This window comes from Pyricularia oryzae, chromosome 6, assembly GCF_000002495.2.
Source record: "Pyricularia oryzae 70-15 chromosome 6, whole genome shotgun sequence".
NCBI classification, from domain to species: domain Eukaryota; kingdom Fungi; phylum Ascomycota; class Sordariomycetes; order Magnaporthales; family Pyriculariaceae; genus Pyricularia; species Pyricularia oryzae.
The window spans coordinates 639,346-657,998 of NC_017853.1; the positions used below are offsets into that span (position 1 = coordinate 639,346).

Sequence of the window (18,653 nt, forward strand, 5' to 3'; positions counted from 1 at the left end):
ATGCGGCACACTCTGTGATTTATTGTTTAGAACTAGAACTAGAACTAGGAGCGGAATCAATGTCATACCTACATCTCGGCAATGCAGAGCATATCAGATAAGAATATGTCGGTGCGGCAGTGCACCTTAAGCATACCTACCTTAGGTAGATACATAGGTACGTAGGTACGTTGCCCTACCCTGCATAGCACCATCGTACGGACTTGCTCTGGAGGAGGGTTAGGGTGAGCTTGACAGAGAAACGAAAAATCCCGCCTGGAGTCCATCATCCTTCCACCACCTTCACCACCAATCTCCCCTTCATCGACGTCGTCTGGTACATGTCCACAATGTCGGGAATCTTGTCAAATGATACCGTGGTCACATGAGAACGCACTCCCGTACTCTCTGCGAGATCAATCATCCTTTGTGTCGATGCCTTGCTCGCGACATAGCTGCCCCGAACCGTCAGCTCCCGAAAGACCAATGCGCTCGAGTCGAACCTCCAATCTTGTGGCGGCAGGCCCAGTACGCCCAGGAAGCCCCCGATCCTCAACATCTTGAGCGCCCACGCGTTTGCAGGCAACGAGTCGGTGCACACGATCGCCGCAGCCAATCCCTCGCCGTCGGTCAATTGCATGATCTGCGCCTCGGCCTCTTGAGGCAGCGACGAATCCACCACGAGAGACGGCTGCAACGCATCCCGGACCTCCATTGCAAGCTGCCGTCCCGCAGCCCGGCTGTCGGCAGCGACGACGCGAAACCCCCTGGCGGCGGCGAACTGCACGCCCAGGTGCCCGCGCACATCAGCGGCGCCGCCTGCTCGAGCAACAGTGCGTCGGGCAGCTTGACCGTGGTGGCCGGGTCGGCGACCATGTATTCCGCAAAGGCGCCGTCGTGCTGGAAGCCTGCCGTCTCGCGCCTGTCGCAAAACCTAGGGTCCAGTCCCTCCCGGCCCGGTTCCTGCAGTGTGCGCTTCGACAGGCCACAGCCGCTGCAACTGCCGCAGGCGTTCTTGAAGTTGAGAACGCCCACCCTGTCCCCGACCTGCCAGCTCCCCAAAGCTTGCGCGCCTACTTGCACAATCACCCCGGCTGGCTCGTGCGAGGGTATCATGCCCAGCGGGGATTTGAATTGGCCCTGCAGCGTCTGCAGGTCTGAGTGGCAGAAGCCTGCTGCATGGATGCGGACGAGAAGCTCATGTGGTCTGATGGTTGGGACGGGCTTTGAGGTGATGCAGTATGGTTTCCCGTACTGTTGATGTGCGACGCGAGTGCGTTGAAAATTGTTAGCACCTCGGATGTTTCAGGTTTCATGCAATGGGTTGGTCCACTGTGTGAATTCTCAAGCTCATTACCTCTGAGATTTGTGCTGCCTTCATGTGCTGTGGCACATTTTCCGGGGCCATTATGGTAGGCCAGCTAGGTTGCCACAATTTGCGCCTTTGTAGTAGTGCTACGAGTCACCGGAATCAACTGTCAAATTCTGATAAACAGCTTGACAGCAACATATCTAAGCCGCGGAGGTTGTCTTTATTATTGCTCACGTCAGTTTGACGTACCGTCCCATGAGATTGAATTGGCATTCTTCCAGTTGATAGCCGGGCACCTGGTTATGTCTGGCGCCTCTGCTTCTGAGGCGTGTTCCCCGCTCGCGGAGCCAAGCGTAAACAGTTGTAACTCTGACGACTCCAATTGTTCGGGCAAACACTTGGTCTAATTGGCGCGATCGTACCAGCCAGAACTACCTATGTTGGTGATTACATTTCTGTCATCCGACTCTCCGCTATTGCCATTGCCCCCTTGGCCGAAATATCAAAGCTCGCAGAAGATACGGAGTAGATACCCTTGGGTTTGAGAGTTGTCCGATTGCTCGGCAGAGCTTTCAAGTCAAACAGGAACCCTGATAGAGATGTGATTCGCTCCAGACTGGACCGAACGACTGCAATACTCCTCCTAATCTTGCGGGGTAATTGACATTCCTCTCCAACATCTCAACTCCAAAACAAGATGAAGTATACCTACAGTACTATCTCCCTCTCAACTACGTACTCCGTAATCGCAGCAAACCCCACCTTCAAACGCCGTCAAAGGGTCTTATCTCTTGAACATGTTTCCAGGTAATCAACACGATGCCACCCCACAAATATACGATCGTCGACCCATGCGATCATTCACGTCTCCAGCCAAGTTTGGCCCTACATACCCTGGTTAGAGCATTTGCTTGAATACGCAAATATTCCAAATAGCTACATACGCAAAGCCATCATCAAAGCGTATCATACCGATAGAAATGGGCAAGAAGCGGGTTCTCGTGAGTTATGGCGTCGACGTCGATGCGGTCGCAGGCTGGCTGGGCTCGTACGGCGGGGAGGACTCGTCCAACGACATTAGCAGAGGTATTCACTCCAGCCGGTCCCGAACTCTTTGAATTGAACAGCCACAGCTAACCGGGGGTTGGGTTCAAAAAAGGATACTTTGCTGGCACTATCGGCACACAGCGGGTGCTAAAGTTCCTGGCCAAGTACGACATCAAGGCGACGTGGTTCATCCCCGGCCACAGCCTCGAAACGTTCCCGGAGGACATGGCGGCAGTGCGTGACGCAGGGCACGAGATTGGGCTGCACGGCTACTCGCACGAGAACCCGACCGACATGAGCATGGACCAGCAGCGCGAGGTGCTGGACAGGACGTACCGCATGCTGACCGAGTTCAACAACGGCAAGCCGCCGCGCGGCAGCGTCGCACCGTGGTGGGAGACGAGCAAGGAAGGGGCGCAGCTCCTGCTCGACTACGGAATCGAGTACGACCACAGCATGAGCCACCACGACTGCCAAGCCTACTACCTCCGGACGGGCGACGACTGGACCAAGATCGACTACAAGGCCAGGGCAAAGGACTGGATGAAGCCGCTGGTCAAGGGCCAGGACACGGGCCTGGTCGAGATACCGGCAAACTGGTACCTGGACGACCTGCCTCCCATGATGTTCATCAAGGCGGCGCCCAACAGCCACGGCTTCGTCAACGCGCGCGACGTCGAGGCCATATGGAGGGACCACTTTGACTACTTTTACCGCGAGCACGACGAGTTCATCTTCCCCATCACCATCCACCCGGACGTCTCGGGCCGGCCGCACGCCATCCTGATGCACGAGCGGCTGATTGAGCACATGAAGAGCCACGAGGGCGTCGAGTTTGTCACCATGGAGCAGATTTGCGACGAGTTCAAGAGCAAGAACGCGCCGCCGGCCGGGGCGGTCATGCCGGCGCCCCCGGGCGAGATGTTGAAGAAGCCTCCCGTTTGGCAGTGATTTTTTTTTCTCGAGTGGTCTGAACGTATTGTTGATAGCAGTCAAAATTCCATGTTTTCACGATACTCTGATTTTTCCTGGGTTGGCCGCTTCGTCGAAACTGATAACACACCCTATGCTCGCCATCATCTCCACGCCGATAACTGCCTTGTGAACCATGAAAGACGATTACTTGGTTTGCTTGCGTCATATCGTGGGATTTGGGCAGTTGGGGTACATTAAAGTTGCATTCGTTCATTTGGAGTAAACCACAACTTCCCCCCAACACACTGCCATTCGTCCCTGTAAGAGTGTAGGCACCCGCACAACCTTTAATCCAACATGCAAGCAAGTTGGAGTCCAACCGAGATAAAGGATCCTTGTTTAGCGTATTTCCCCGGCATTGATGATCTTACCCCGGAACTCTGGGGCATAGAGTTAAAGGGTATGTATGGTATCATTCTTATCGAGTGTGGGTTTGTAGGTGCATATGATTGACCAGGCTGAAGATTGGACCTTGTCAATAGGGCCTTGGTTTGGCGGCCCAGATAAGACGGATGCTTGGTGAACGTTTGCAGTATTCTTCCTATACTCTGCACATTGCTACCTACCTTTTTTTTGGGGGGGCAACGGTCAGGGTACATACCTACATATAGAGGTTTTACCATTGGCCCATCCCATGTTCTCGTTTCTTGCATTCGGACGATGTCTCTGAGTATCTGTTGGCCGTGAACACGACGTAAAAAAAAAAAAAAAAAAAAAAAAAAAAAAAAAAAAAAAAACACTGTCCCCTTTTCCCCTCACACTTTCTGCAGATTTATTCCCCAAAACCATGACGGCCGGCAACGAAAAAGACACAGCCGACGCCATCACGCCCGCGGAAGCTCGAAACAACAGCCGCAGCAGCGCCAGCATCGAGGGCGTCAAGACGGGCAGCGTCGAGGATCAGAACGAAGTGTTCAAGCGGGGCGAGGGCCTCACAGACTTTCGCACCGTGGGCTGGGTGCACGCGTCGGTCATCTTCCTCAAGGTCATCTTCGCCACGGGCGTGCTGACCATCCCGTCGGCCATGTTCGTGCTGGGCGCCATCCCCGGGGCCATCAACGTGCTCGGCTGGCAGCTGCTCAACACGCACTGCGCCATCGTCCAGGGCGACTTCCGCAACAACCACGCCGGCTGCCACAGCATCGCCGACATGGCCCACGTCGTCGGCGGGCCCTGGCTGCGCGAGGCCGTCGGCGTCCTGTTCCTGGCCACCTTTGCCATCGTCGGCGCCTCGGGCGTGTTCGGGTCCAGCGTCGCCCTCAACGCCCTCAGCGGCCACGCCGTCTGCACGAATTGGTTCATGGCCGTGGCGACCGTCTCCGTCTTTCTGCTGGCCAGCGTGCGCAAGTTTGAAAAGATCGCCTGGCTGACCTGGGCCGGGTTCCTGTCCGTCTACGTGGCCGTGTTCGTGGTCGTCGTCGGCGTGACGCAGCTCGACCGGCCCGCCGCCGCGCCAAAGACGGGTGATTTCGACCTCGGCTTCCGGCTGGTCGGCGACCCGAGCTTCGTCGCGGGCATAACCTCGGTCGCGACCATCTTCTGCTCCGGCGCGGGGACCTCGGCCTTCCTGCCCGTCATGTCCGAGATGCGGCGGCCTCGCGACTTCAGCAAGGCCGTCTACCTGTGCATGGGCATCGTGACGGCGTCGTACCTGACCTTTTCGCTGGTCGTGTACCGATACTGCGGCAAGTGGGTTGCGTCGCCCAGCCTGGGCAGCGCGGGGGACGTGGTCAAGAAGGTGGCCTACGGCATCGGGCTGACGGGCCTGCTCGTCTCGGCCTGCCTGTACGTCCACGTCGCGGCAAAGTATGTGTTTGTGCGTCTGCTGCGCGACAGCCCCCACCTGCAGCGCGACTCGGTCGTGCACTGGTCCGTCTGGCTCGCCTGCACGGGCGCCATGTCGGTCGTGTCGTTCCTGCTCGCCTCGGGCATCCCCATCTTCAACTACCTGCTCGCTCTGGCGGGCAGTCTGACCTTTGCGCCGCTGGCCCTGGGTCTGCCGGGGTACCTTTGGGTCTATGACCACCAGGCTTACAGGACCGGCAGCTGGTGGCAGCAGGTGGCGTACTGGCTCAACTGGCTCATGATTGGGTTGGCTGTCTTTTTGACCATCGGAGGGACGTATGGAGTTGTGCAGAACATTATTGATGCGTACGCTCAGGGGCTCATCGGAGGGGCGTTTTCGTGCGAGGATAACGATCGCTAAACTAGGTAGGTATACTAGAACTAGACTAGAACTAGGGTGTGAATCCTCCGCAGCTAGCGCAAAGAAGGCGTTTATAGACTGGATAGCTGTTGTATATGTCCTGACAGAATTGATTCTCTGCTTTTGAGGGGTTGCATGCACAAAATGCTATTATACTTATCTATGGTGATAATAGGCTCGTAATACTCTGAACAATTTCAACCGACAGGACCACTACTCCGTACAAGGAGCTCCCTATACTTTTCCAAGCTCAGTCCTATAAAGTTTATAAACTTCCACTGCGCGTTCCTCCTGAAGAAGTGTGCCCATATTCTCAAAACGTCCAGCCCCAGCTGGCCGGGGTCTTTCGGAGCGGGCCCTCCTCTACCGCGGTCGTGGTCTCCTCCACCGTCATCATCAAAATCAACCACGGCATACGCCTCCTCGACAATCGTGCTGACCCAGTGCACGATCCTCTCCTCGCTGTCCGTCAACACAGCTCCGCCGCCGCCGCCCTTGAGATCCTCCCCGACGCTCCTCAGCCACTTGGACAGCAGCACGGCGCACTCGAGCCCGGCCAGGCTGTGCCGCACGCTCCAGAAAAAGGCCTGGCTGCGGGCGACGCGGTCGACGCCCAGCCGCACGGGGATCCCCAGCATGTGCGCCGCGTACAGCAGCGCCGATATGACGCCGCCGTCGCCTCGGCCCACGCGCGGAGAGCGCATCAGGGTCCCCGCCACGACGGCCGGGTCTCGGGTGTCGAGCCGCCTGTGCGGTCCCAGGTGGCAGTGGAGGCGGGCATAGGCCAGCCCCACCAGCGCCGACGACGTGAACGGTATCGGTCCGTTGTCGTTGTTCGGGTCCAGAGACGACTCGGGCGCCTGCTGCCAGCCCCAAGTCCAGGCTCGAAGCGCCCGCTCCAGCTTGTCTACCTCGTCCGACGGGAGGGAGGAAGACGGCGAGGAGGATAGGCCGGGGAGGGAGAGGTCGCGGAGGATGTGGATGCGCTGCAGCAGGCCGTGCAGGAGGAGATAGTTCCCCAGTGGGGTGGGAATCGGGTCCAGTGGCTGCGGCGGCGTGCTCGCCCCCGAGCTGGAGCCCACATTGGTGCTGTTGACATTGGTGTTGTTGACATTTGTGTTGTTGACATTGGCGCCGCTGTGACGGAGGAGCTGGCTGAGCGCTTCTTGGAAAAAGAGCTGCTCCTTGACCACCTCTGCTCGTACTCGGCACCATGCTGCCGCGGTTGGGGCTTTCCACTCGGGCGTGCTACATGGTAGGCGCAGCCCAATCTCGTTGCTGCGAAGGACCGGGTAGACTTCGTAAGCGATGCTGTGGGTGTGCAGGAAAGAAAAGGATATAAGCTTGCTGCGTCGAGTGGACTCTTGCTTTACCCATACCCTCCAGGCTTTGTCTTGGTCCTCGGAATCAATGCCGTCGGGGCTGTCGGTGGCAGGAGTGCTGGACAAATCTTGGACTGGATCGTGGCTGATGCCGCTTTCCCGCAGCAGCTGAGCAAGGACGGTCTGGAGGTTGAACGCCTCACGCAGCAACGACACCTTGGGCTCCCAGGTTGCGAACCCCATGAGCGTGACCAAGGCCCTGATTATCTCAGTCCTGTCATCATCATCGTCACCCTCCCCGCCATCTTTCCCACCACTGGTCCAGTGAGCACCACTCCCCCGCCGCACCTGCAGCCTGTGCAATGCTACCGCCTTGCCGGCAAAGAAGAGACGCTCTGCCACCCGGTGCTCGAAGCAGTACTGAGAACCCACCGCGGTGATGCCGAGTATCAGCTCCAGGGGATGGTCGAGGATGCGCCAGGTAGGCAGGTGGATGAAGGGCATGTGGCTGTGAAACCCCTCAAAGAATGAGGTCACATAGCGTGTCAGCGCATGTCGGGACGGCATGCGGAACGACGGCTCTGGGAGGACGGAGCCAAGATCGTCGAGGCAGGTCGAAAGCTGTGCCCGCTGCTCCTCCGTTACCCGGAGCGGGTGGGCATCGGCGTTGAGGGGACGAGGAGCTGTTGCACATTGGTGGGGAAAAAAAGAGAGAGAGGATTAGTTTGCTACTTCACATCCAAGATATAATTTTTGCTGTTTGCGTGCTAAAAGCTTCTTTTGGAACCTACCAAGCTCCTGCAGTGTTGCAGTCATACGGTTGGCCGCAGATGCGGAAGGTAGCCACGTGGCAAACGGCGTCCTTGCTCCCAACCGAAGATCAGGCCTGACTGGCACCTGGCTGGTCACAACTGTGGCGTTTGCATTATCGGCAGACGGACAGGATTCAGCGTCCACGTCATCATCCACATCCACATCCTCACCCTCTCCGTCCGCTCCAGAACCACCCGTGTGAAAGTAAGGGCTCCATTCTGCAGGCAGCCCCATCCCGTCCAGGAAGTGGGCAAAGTCGCGGAACTGGACATCTACACCAAACCCGTCGCCCTCCGCCGGCATGTAATGAGACGACAAGAATCCATTCTGTACGAATCCGGGGTCCGACGTCACAAACCCACTAGCTTGTGGTGGTGGATGCTGGTCCGGGAGAGGGTATAATGGCGCATGCTGGTGCTGCTGCACCGGGACGGGCATGGGCTGCGGCCAGCCCTCGACGCTCAATCCGGACAGCGATATGGCAGCTGCCAAGTCCGGATGAGCGGGATCCATATCCGTTCCTAGACCGGACACAGGCCCCACCACATCCCTGGATGCCGAGGTGCCGTTCCCGTCCGGAGAACTCGCAGCTTCAGCCTGACCATCGCCATCAGGCCCAGCCTCGCCCTCGTGGAAAGTGATCCGCTGATGGCGGGTCAAGAGGTCGCGGCGGGTAAAGGCCGCGCCGCAGATGCAAATGAAGGGCTTTTCTTTGGTGTCTGATCAAAGACACACCCCCGGTTCAACGCACACCCCATGGGGTTTGACCCCCATGTGCCATACCTATACTTTTAGTCTTCTATATCCAAAAATTTCCATTGACATCTTGGCGGTGTGCAATAAAAGGAACAAGAAAAAAAAAGGAAAAAAAGAAAAAAAAAAGAAAAGACGCAAAATGGGGTAAAGAAACTAACGCGTTCTCACGTGTCGCTCCAAGTGCTCGGTTCGCTTAAAGGTACGTCCGCAGTGTGGGCACGACCGGGAACTGCTGCCGTCCGGGGCACGCCGTCTCTGCCGACGGCGGACTGGTGCGCCTGGCGATGGTGAGCCGGATATTATTGGAGCGATTGTCGAGACTCCTTGGGGCAGCATCTCGGGATGATGCCGCCAATGTCTCGGCTGGTCGTGGCGATGGAGGAACTGGTGGAGGTTGGAGATATTTGGAGCGAAGAGGCGGGAGGGAACAGCGACGGATCTGGGGAGGATATTTGGAGATTAACAAAGTTGACTGACTCCAACCTGAAATGTCTCCAAACCTTATCTGATCAGCGGGGTAGGTAGCTTTTTGGGGTCTTGCAAGTTGGAGTGGTTGAGTCGTGGATCCCTCCATAGTGCCGACAAATCTCCGCTGTCTCCATTGTAATCCGTATCTCTTTGCGTTGGGGTATGCTTTTGTGTATTCACAGATCTAGCAACACAAATCTGGATCTGAAATTGTGCTCAAAACCCAACAGCATGCATTAGTTAGTCGATTTGTTCTGTTATATTGTTTTACCGATCGCAGCGATCACATGATTCCTATCAACACGCACTGTATATAGCGAGAGCGCGTTAAAACAAGGCGCACCCTAGATTGATCATAGTTCTTACCCGCGTGCAACCTCAATGCTATCAATGTTGCACCCAGAGTACGTTACCGGGGCAAGACCCTCACACAGGACAATCGCACCAAAGAGGCCGCAGTACCAGAATTCACTTCCACATATATGCGGACGATTCTGAATGGCATCAGCGTAATAGCCATCCTAATGGACACAGGGTGCGAGTTTACGGAACCATTAATAGGGGATTAGCTTTATGGAAATGGGCGGTAAAACAAAGGATATTATGGTATATGTAATACTAATAGAGAACCTGTCGTCGGGCTCGATGGACGACTTCCTTATTTACACTCAACGATCCCGCAAGGAAACATATGGAACGAGTAAGAAAGGTGCCCCTGCGCTGCCGAAAGGCCAGCCTCCATCTGGACCCGACGAGGTCAGAGTTCTACCAAAAGTCAGTAAAGTACCTGGAATATATCATAGTTGCCGGATAAGAAGCCAAAGCGGACCCCGACAGTCCCTGTCATTATGAACCGGGAACTCCCCTCCCAAGTCACTTAAGGGAACCAAGAGATTCTTAGGATTCGCCAACTAGTGTAAGGATTCTACCGGCATACTCGGATACTCGGAAGAAGTCATTCCCTAACGGAACTTACAGGGAAAGGAGCAACGTTTGAAAGGGGCGAAAAACAAGAGTTAACCGTGGTCCGTCAGCAACCCCAACCCCACAAGAACTAAAAGCATCGACAAAGACACCCAAAGAAAGAGCTTAGCTATTCTTAATAAAAGTGAAGGATATCACGGACCTAGGTCAAGCAGCTATGGCATCGTCACAGCAAAACATGGAAGTACAAGCAAACAAGAAGAGGAACCCGGCCCCCAAGTTTGGAAGTTAGCGACAAGGCGTGGCTGGACCTCAAGAACTGAACGCACTAAGAGAGCAAAAGAAGCTAGATTGGCAAAAAGCAAAGCACGAAATCTCCAACATTATTTCTTCACTGGTAATAGAATTCGAAGGGCTCCCACTAAAGCAAATAACAGATTCCATGTGGACAAGAAGTAGGCAGCATTTTAACTTGTACCCATTAAACTTCTTAGACTTCAAAGTTCAAACTATAGTTCCGGTGCGTTCACGGGTAAATCCTTAACAAACCAGTTCTTACAAAAAGACCTTGACATAAAACCTGGTACCAAAAATAATTCGGTTCGTATTTATTCTTTACTTTAATACAAACTTGGTTTAGGCTTTATTCGCGTTCGTCACGCAGTAACTCCTTCAATATAATGCACATTATAGGTAAATATAAATATTATGCGGCAACTGTGGAGCTATTGCAAAGCTAGAACTTGAGCTACCAAGAGTCCTTATTTCAATTTGAGTAAGCTCAAGTTATTTTAAACAAGTTAATGTAACAGTTGGTTTATAAGTAGTTCGTTGTAATTACTCGGGGACTGTTCGTTGTGGACCCCTTTAAACAATGGGCTATTTTTAAATCCATTAATCACTCTAGTGCTGTGGATAAAAGTACATCCTCCTGTACCATCTCCGCTGGTGTGGGTTTTGCCGGCTCTGCCGACTTGGGCAATAGTTTTAAACAGAAAGATAATTTGGGTATTTGATAATTCCCGCGAATAAGTGAATTTCGTTTAAAGCTGCTTGCGCGGTTGTGGAATCTATTATAATAAAAAAGTAAAATAGGGCGCCAAACCGTTTCCGGCAAGGTGTCGGGACAGAATCGTGTCGGATACCGCTATATTATTTCTTATCTTTTTTTTTCATGCTAAGAAACAATCTCACTCATCCGGATCCGGCGCCTTTGTCCCCCGGTAGAAGCCATTTGTATTAAAAATAATACTTGTCTAAATTGTATAAATTTTATAATAATTAATTAAACTATCAATTAAGCGGATAAAAAATCATCTTTATTAGCGTGGCATTATTTTATCACTCATTACTATTTAAAAATAGAGACTTGTCTTACTTCCTTTTACTTATGTTATTAAAGTCTTCCACTTACCAAACCTATCAATATGTAACACAACTACCTCTACACACTTTTCTACATCCTCTTTGCTACCTCTAGCTACGCTTTTAATATTTGATCGACAAATATCACATATTAAAACTATTTCCATTCTCGAGTCAATAACTACCATGCGTTATTCACTTATTTCTATACTTGTTTATACTGCGCTCGCTGCTCCTAATACCGGTGGTACAAACCAAGAAAGTCAGGCTTTAGCGACCATAAAACACACAGACAGTATTTCTGTAGGTTTACATCATTTGAAACACCTTTTATTATAATTTCAAAATATTAATAATGTTAGGTTGCGGGAAATACAAAAGCTAGCAATGCCAGTTCCAATATTGGCAAACGAGGGTATATTACCGAAACTTGCGATAATGATGAAGAAGAGAAGGCATTAAAAGCTATGGAAAAGTATGTTATATGATATTTCGCGCGTCGAAACCCGTTTTTTTTCTAATTCGTTTTTTCTTTTTACTAATTGGGTCTTTGTAGATGCAAAACCTTTGCCCGTGCAGCCATTGATGCCATTGAAGATAATAGAGAGTTAAGGCGCAAATATTTTAAAACCGACAGCTCCAAACATATTGAATCTATTCAAGAAACTTTCCGGAAAATCGAGCGAGGATGCGACTCATCAATCGATAATATCCCCTTTCGTTGTGAAGCACGCGGTGCCAATTGTAATGGCTGTAATGCTTATACAATACCCAAAGAAAATAGAGTTTATTTGTGCCCTGAATTCTTTCAATATTCTTCAACCGCTGGAGGTCGCTCTATTGTACACGAGCTTTCGCATCTTAACGTTGCGTACCCCCTGTTCGGCACCCCCCCTGTTCGGCACCCAAAAATAACAACACTTTTATTTTTATCCTCCAACTTCTATTATAAATATCTCGATGAATCTGTCACTTTTGGATTTACTTTTTTCTGATTTTAATTCTCCATTTTCCAATGAAGCAATATACTGAAAAACAGCTTATATCTGCAATTAACGACGTCAATAATGGCAATCCAATTGCAAAAACCTCCCGAAAATGGGGAATACCTAGGTCTACACTTCAAAGTCGACTTAAAGGTTCTCAACCTTATAAAAAAGCACAAAGCCCTTTTCAAAGGCTTTCCACGGAACAGGAAAAGCATTTGGCTGATTGGGTACTTACCCAAACAGCTTTAGGGCTTCCGCCAACGCATCAAGAATTACGCTTTTTTGCCGAACGAATTCTTCAAGCCGCCGGAGAGACAAAAGGCCTTGGAAAACGTTGGATAACTCGTTTTTTGGCTCGTTATCCAATCCTTAAAACCCAAAGGCCCCGTCGAATAGATAACGCCCGGGTTAATGGCGCTACTACGGAGGTAATTAAATCTTGGTGGCTTTATATTACGAACCCGGTTATTAACGCTATTAAACCGGAAAACCGTTGGAATATGGACGAAACCGGTATAATGGAAGGCAAAGGATCTAATGGCCTAGTATTAGGGCTTAACGGGATCCGGCCGTTGCAACGAAAAGAGCCCGGAACGCGTGGTTGGACGACTATAATCGAATGTATATCGGCTACGGGCGTTGCCCTCCCTCCCCTCGTTATATTTAAGGGAAAAAACGTACAACAACAATGGTTTCCCACGGATTTAAGCCCTTTCGATAATTGGCAATTTCATGCAACCGAAAACGGGTGGACAAATAACCAAACGGCTATCGAATGGTTAAAAAAGGTGTTTATTCCGTATACCCAACCTTTAACCCCTGAAAAGCGGTTATTAGTTTTGGATGGCCATGGATCACATATAACGGACGAATTTATGCTTCTTTGCTTGCAAAATAATATTCAACTCCTATATTTACCCCCTCATTCGTCACACGTTCTTCAACCATTGGATCTATCGGTTTTTGGGCCGTTAAAAGAAGCTTATCGACGTCAACTTGGATTTGTTAGCCAATTTTGCTGTTCAACAGTTATTGGAAAACGAAATTTCCTACTTTGTTATCGAAAAGCCAGATTAAAAGCATTTATAGCAAAAACCATTCAATCTGGTTGGCGTACAACGGGGTTATGGCCGGTAAACTTGGTTAAACCACTTTTAAGCCCTTTTTTGTTAGAAAATAGCAACGCCAACGTTATAAAAGATAAAAACAACGGTTTGCAAAGGGATAAAACACCGGAAAGCCCAGCCCAAAAAATTAACGACCCGTCTTTACTTATTTGGAAAACCCCTAAAACGACCCGAGATATCCGACTTCAACTGCAAAAACTTTCCCAATCCAACAAAACCAACGCTACTTCACGTCTTTTATTTGCAAAAGTCCAAAAAAGCTTCGAAGCCAAAGATACCCTTTTGGCTAGCGCCCAGCAAAAAATCAGCTTATTGGAAGCACAACTGGAGGCAATACGGCCGGTTAAAAGGAGGAGGGTGGTTCCGGATCCAAACGAGCTTTTGGTTAACAAACAGAACATTATTGGATTGCAGGAAAAGGATATAGAAAATTTGGAACCTTTAGCTGATGAAGAAGAGGTTAATGAACCGGAGAAGCGTGAAAACGATTGTATTTTTGTCCGTTGATAATTTTATATTTAAATCAGTTTATAAAAGTAGGCATTTCGTTGTTAGATTTTCAGGGTGCCGAACAGGGGGGGTGCCGAACAGGGGGTACGCAACGTTAATTCCAGTAAGTGGACCCTACGGACAGTTGGAAATTCAGAAATAAACAAGTCGGCCATATTAATAAGTAAACTAACTTTAAATTGAACTATAATAGTTAGAGGAACCCAGGATCATGATTATGGGGATGCGAGTGCACAGGCGTAAGTGTTGTTGCTTGTTCTGCTTGAATGAAATTCAACGGAAGGTTATCTAACCTTATAAATTACAGGCTTAAGAAGGCAAAGAGCATGATGAATGCCGACAATTTCGCCTGGTTCGCTTATTACGCTGAACATCCTGATGGTGACGGAGGTTATTGGAGCGATTAGTAATATGTACTAATATCATAACCAAGAGTACACTACCCCAATCGCCACCCACAGACTGCATTTATCTCCAGCCTGAACTTGTGGGGAGCCGATGACAGTGGCAGATTCAGAATTATAGAAAAAATAAAATCTTCACTGAACATATGCAGATGAGGACAGTGAGTAAGGCAGGTGTGGTTGCCACTGCGGCGGTCTGGCACTGTCCAAGAAAGTCTTGTTTCTTGCATTGCTGTGTAGTGGTGGTTGATGGGGGTTCTAGTCTAGGGTCATTTGTGCATGCAACTTTTGGTCGCCGGGAGTACGTTGTTCCTATTAAGTCTCATCGTTCACTGTGGCTCGCAATGCGACTGACTACATGGCCCGAGTGACATTATGGAACTATTAGTTACTACCACTTAAATTGAACCTTTTACTTCAGCATGGCTGTCCTGGAGAGTCTCACAAGTCCCTGACTGCGTGCGTTGCTTTGATCACGGAAAGCCCAAAGCCGCCCGTTAGTCCTTTCCGAACGCCTTCTCCCATGATCGCCCCACACGGAGCACTTTGCTCTCTTCCCAAAGCCCAGAAACAATCTGCATGCCGACTGGCAACTCCACAGTGGCGTTATCGGCTGCTGGTAACACTCCAACTGGGATGGTCAAGGCCGGGTGACCAGTAACGTTGAAGACGGCCGTGTTGCTCGTCAGTCCAATCGTGGGCTCGAAAGACTCGAGAACCGAGTCCCTGGTACCATGCCTTGGCGCCACAAAAGGCGTGGTCGGCATCACCAGGACGTCGTACTTGGCCAGCACATCTTGATATGCGTCCCGAATCTGCCGGCCAATGTTGACTACCTTGCCGTACAAGCCGGGGAATTTGTCGGCGAGGTACATGCCATTGATGACGGTGTTTTTGGTTGAGTGAAACATCTTTTGGAAGTTGTCATCTGTCCACGGCAGTCTCGCTTGTTCAAACTCGGTGAGACCCAGGCCTCTGCGGCCGGTTGCTTTTCCCATCACAGCAAGATAGCCTGCTATCCGTTGCTGGATCGTCCAAACTGACGGCCCCTCGAGATGCAGAGGAATGGAAACTTGCTCAAGGCTTGCTCCGAGCTGTTCAAGCTTGTGAGCAGCGGCCAAGACCATTGAAGCGACTTCGGGTCGCATAACACTGCATTCGAAGCCCTCTTTCACAAGACCTACCGTGACGCCGGCAAGGGGTTTATCTGACGACGTTGTACTCCTCAACGTCTCAAGGAAGTTGAACGTCCCAGGGCGCCCAGCACCCAGGGACCGATCGTCAATCTCATCATACCCAGCAATTACGTCCAGACAGGCAGCAACGTCTTCAACAGACCTGGCAATAGGGCCTGCGTGGTCATCGATGGCGTCACCGGTCGAGAAACCCGTGAAGGGAACAAGGCCATGCGTGGGCTTGAGCCCCACGCACCCACACAGCGCTGACGGCACACGGATACTCCCGCCCTGGTCAGTGCCGATGCAAATGTCGACACTGCCACCTGCAACAAGAGCCGTGCCACCAGATGTGCTTCCGCCGGCGGAGTAGCCGACCGCATGGGGGTTGTCAATTGTGCCTTGCGCAGAAGTAAAAGAAGCCGTCGAGTTGCAAAAGTGTTCGCAAGTTGATGTACCAAGAATGTCTGCCCCGGCCTCGAGTAGCCTCGTTACTACTGTCGCATCGGTGCTCGGCGTCCAAGGTGGCAGTGCGTCGGACCCGAAGAACTGTGGAACGCCGGCCACGGCAATGCAGTCTTTCAGACAGACCGTCTTGGCTTTGACGGCGGACTCTGCGGACCGTTCGCCCTGGATCAGGAACCGATGTGCCCATGCGACGCCAAACTCCTGCTCTTTGGCTTTTGGCCGGCGGACATCCTGGCGTGGAAAGCGCTTGGTGTCGGGGACCGGCTGGTAGTCTGGCAGGGCGTAGATGCGCTCCGCAACCTCGTGAACTCCAGCCAGGAGTACAGTGTAGTCTACAGATTCTGAAGACGGGATGGTCAAGCCATGTGGTGCGAGGAGAGCTTCAACATCGCCTGGCTTGACAGGGTTATTCCTGGTTTTGTTCTTTAGTTGACAGATTGTATAGAGGATATTCTCGTTGCTGTTCTTGCCTTGACATACTCTGACACGTCTTTGAAGAAAACCGACATGGTAGTGACTATTCTGGTGTTCACGTGACAGACCAACTGACTTGCAACTGTGACCAAGATGACTGTTTTCTTTTTGCCGACGGCTGGAGATATACTAGATTCAAGGCCATTGTTGTGTCGGGGATCACCTTGGAGCTGCTTACTCTTGAGCTCTCATCATCGGCTGACCGAGACGCGACTTTAGGCATTTTCGGGGTTTCTCCAGCTGTCGTCGTACAGTTTGACCCCAACCAAGCTTGCTGGGGAGGTGGAGGTACTGTAACCCGACCCTAACCCCGTGCCAAACGCCGGTCTCAACCAAGTTCACGTTGCAAGCTTGCCTTTCCTCTCGATATTGGCTGCTCATGTATGTATTTATGTATCATCGTCATATAAGCTGTTGTATGCTGAATTGACTGCTCCTCCACTAAAAATCGCTCAGTGTATGGACGAAGGCATGCCTTGGTCAAGGAAAGGAACCTCAAATGGGCTGACGAGCAAAACCGGAGCCTGCCACCTGGACCGACCCAGGGCACTTTGTAATTGGTACAGGCAAGTAAAATAGAATGATAATGAGCTCTGCATCAGAGGTGAGAATGGAAAGGGTAGCCTTTTACGAGAAATAGGTAGGTAGTGAACCGCGAGGCAAGTGAGGGTGGGTAGCAAGTGGTAGGTACCTTGGGTAGAATGGTAATCGCGGAAGATAGAGCTTAGTGGGGCACCGTGCAGGGGACAAATTGCAGCTCCCCGCAATCGCGTCAACCCAGCTTACCCCGCAGCCGCGTCGATGCAATTATTGAAGGCGCGTCTGATCTTTGTCGAAAAGCTTTCCCACCAGGTCGCAAACCTACACCCAAAGACCCATCGACGACAATCCGCGCCGCCGCCCGCAGAGGGCATTCGTGTGATGCCACCCGACCGCCGCCCATTCTCATACCTAGCATGGCGCTCCCACTGCCGCCCGGGCTGACGCCATCCGAAATCGCTTTCCTGTGCGAAAACGAGCTTGTAACCATCGTGCCCCGCCAACGCCTCGAGTCAATCCCCCTCCTACAAGGCCCTACCCCGACCCTGCGGCCGCCGCACCGCGCGACCCTTCCGTTGTGGCTCGCTCTTTTGCTCAAGAAGCAGCGGCGCGCCAACATCATCGCTCCGCCATGGATGCACCCGGCGTCTTTGCAGCAGATCATCCAGCACGAAACGCACACCGACCCCGTTGCCTTTAGCCCGCCGCCTCCCCCTCCATCGCGCGCCGATGGCAGGGGCGGTGCCAGGAGGGCCAACATTGTCGGCAGTACAATTCTCAGTCCGCCCTTCCTCCCCTCCTGCACCGCAGAGAGTCCGGCCGGCTACCTACCGTACCATTGGCTCGAAATGGCCGAGATCCTGCTGGCCCACGCGCCCGACGACATGCCCGCATCCGCCGGCGAGGTCCGGGGCTTGATCAGAGACCTGGTCGAGGTACGGGCTGCAAAAATGAGAGCCAGTTCGGCCGACGTGGAGGGCTTCGGCGGCGGCGTCATGTCATTGCGGGGTGTGGGAGGAGCAGAACTGGCCGAAAACCGCGGCTTCGTGCTTGGCGTCGTTGACGGCGTGAGGAAGCTTGGTGCCAGTACTGAAGCTACAAGGCGGGAAGAGGAGGAGGCGGGCCGTGAAGACGAGAGCGACGAGGATATGGGCATTTGAGCACTATGGGACTGGCGCGACCCGACATGGCCGTTATCGTGTGAACCATTGAGCGAAACACCAAGCAACTGAAACCGACCGTGCTTGCTTCTGCGTCACTTGTCTGATCTATCCCTTGTCGATCTGTTGCGATTTGATACCCATCGACCTAAATAAATTCACCCCTGCTCATCAATTTAGGGGAAGTAATGTACGAGGACAAAAAAGAAAGACAAAATCGAGCAGTCACGTATCAACATTGCCAAAGATTCGACTTCACAAAGCTATTCTACTCAATGTGCACACGGCCAAGGTTTGCTCAAAGAGTGTCAATCTTATGGGAAGCCAAACGTCAACTGTTAATGTATGCGCTAACTGCAACTCTACGCTGAATGTTTCTCACTCGGACTACAACTAGACTAGTGGGATTTGAAGACAGTCCACCCGTGTTCCACGCATTTATTTCCAACCTAGTAAGACAACTCGTCTCGCTACAATGCCCAAATCACTCTCCTAGACCTTTAAGCAAGGTCAGCAAAGGGTGCGCGGCCGGCACCAGCGTATCCAAGGCTTACATCAGATTGCGCACCTCGCGTGGAAATATTCCTTCTTTCGTCCTCTGTAGGCCTGATATCTCAAAGATTGCCTGTTACTTATCAA

The 18,653-nt window shown here is 52.0% G+C and overlaps 6 protein-coding genes across 6 annotated transcripts; 3 read left to right on the plus strand and 3 right to left on the minus strand.

Annotated features, from left to right (window-relative positions):
• Positions 1-197: 197 nt before the first annotated feature.
• On the minus strand, positions 198-1,511 carry MGG_01923 (uncharacterized protein). Its single transcript, XM_003719291.1, has 3 exons — positions 1,337-1,511; positions 785-1,233; positions 198-719 (listed from the first exon to the last, which is right to left on the minus strand). Exons 1-3 carry the CDS (start codon positions 1,385-1,387, stop codon positions 266-268), a joined length of 954 nt encoding a protein of 317 aa, XP_003719339.1. The 5' UTR covers positions 1,388-1,511; the 3' UTR covers positions 198-265.
• A 426-nt stretch (positions 1,512-1,937) lies between these two features.
• Positions 1,938-3,397, plus strand: MGG_01922 (polysaccharide deacetylase). The gene is made up of 2 exons (XM_003719292.1): positions 1,938-2,377; positions 2,451-3,397. Exons 1-2 carry the CDS (start codon positions 2,272-2,274, stop codon positions 3,287-3,289), a joined length of 945 nt encoding a protein of 314 aa, XP_003719340.1. The 5' UTR covers positions 1,938-2,271; the 3' UTR covers positions 3,290-3,397.
• Positions 3,398-4,100: 703 nt separating this feature from the next.
• Positions 4,101-5,519, plus strand: MGG_01921 (uncharacterized protein; the record flags this gene model as incomplete). The annotated part of the gene is made up of 1 exon (XM_003719293.1): positions 4,101-5,519. One exon carries the CDS (start codon positions 4,101-4,103, stop codon positions 5,517-5,519), a length of 1,419 nt encoding a protein of 472 aa, XP_003719341.1.
• A 93-nt stretch (positions 5,520-5,612) lies between these two features.
• Positions 5,613-8,167, minus strand: MGG_01920 (C2H2 type zinc finger domain-containing protein; the record flags this gene model as incomplete). Its single annotated transcript, XM_003719294.1, has 2 exons — positions 5,613-7,524; positions 7,633-8,167. The coding sequence occupies 2 exons, from the start codon at positions 8,165-8,167 to the stop codon at positions 5,717-5,719; spliced, it is 2,343 nt and encodes a 780-aa protein (XP_003719342.1). The 3' UTR covers positions 5,613-5,716.
• A 6,527-nt stretch (positions 8,168-14,694) lies between these two features.
• Positions 14,695-16,349, minus strand: MGG_01918 (amidase; the record flags this gene model as incomplete). The annotated part of the gene is made up of 2 exons (XM_003719295.1): positions 14,695-16,252; positions 16,321-16,349. 2 exons carry the CDS (start codon positions 16,347-16,349, stop codon positions 14,695-14,697), a joined length of 1,587 nt encoding a protein of 528 aa, XP_003719343.1.
• Positions 16,350-17,270: 921 nt separating this feature from the next.
• Positions 17,271-18,014, plus strand: MGG_01917 (DNA replication complex GINS protein PSF2; the record flags this gene model as incomplete). Its single annotated transcript, XM_003719296.1, has 1 exon — positions 17,271-18,014. One exon carries the CDS (start codon positions 17,271-17,273, stop codon positions 18,012-18,014), a length of 744 nt encoding a protein of 247 aa, XP_003719344.1.
• Between the last annotated feature and the right edge of the window lie 639 nt (positions 18,015-18,653).

Excerpts from the sequence above, each read along its gene's own strand:
- MGG_01923 (XM_003719291.1), bottom strand. The coding sequence starts at position 1,387 with ATGGCCCCGGAAAATGTGCCACAGCACATGAAGGCAGCACAAATCTCA. Across the intron at positions 1,234-1,336 it reads AGGCAGCACAAATCTCAGAG|TACGGGAAACCATACTGCAT; the intron begins GTAATGAGCTTG and ends GCACATCAACAG. Across the intron at positions 720-784 it reads GAGCAGGCGGCGCCGCTGAT|CCGGGCTGCGGGACGGCAGC; the intron begins GTGCGCGGGCAC and ends CGCTGCCGACAG.
- MGG_01922 (XM_003719292.1), top strand. The coding sequence starts at position 2,272 with ATGGGCAAGAAGCGGGTTCTCGTGAGTTATGGCGTCGACGTCGATGCG. Across the intron at positions 2,378-2,450 it reads GTCCAACGACATTAGCAGAG|GATACTTTGCTGGCACTATC; the intron begins GTATTCACTCCA and ends GGTTCAAAAAAG.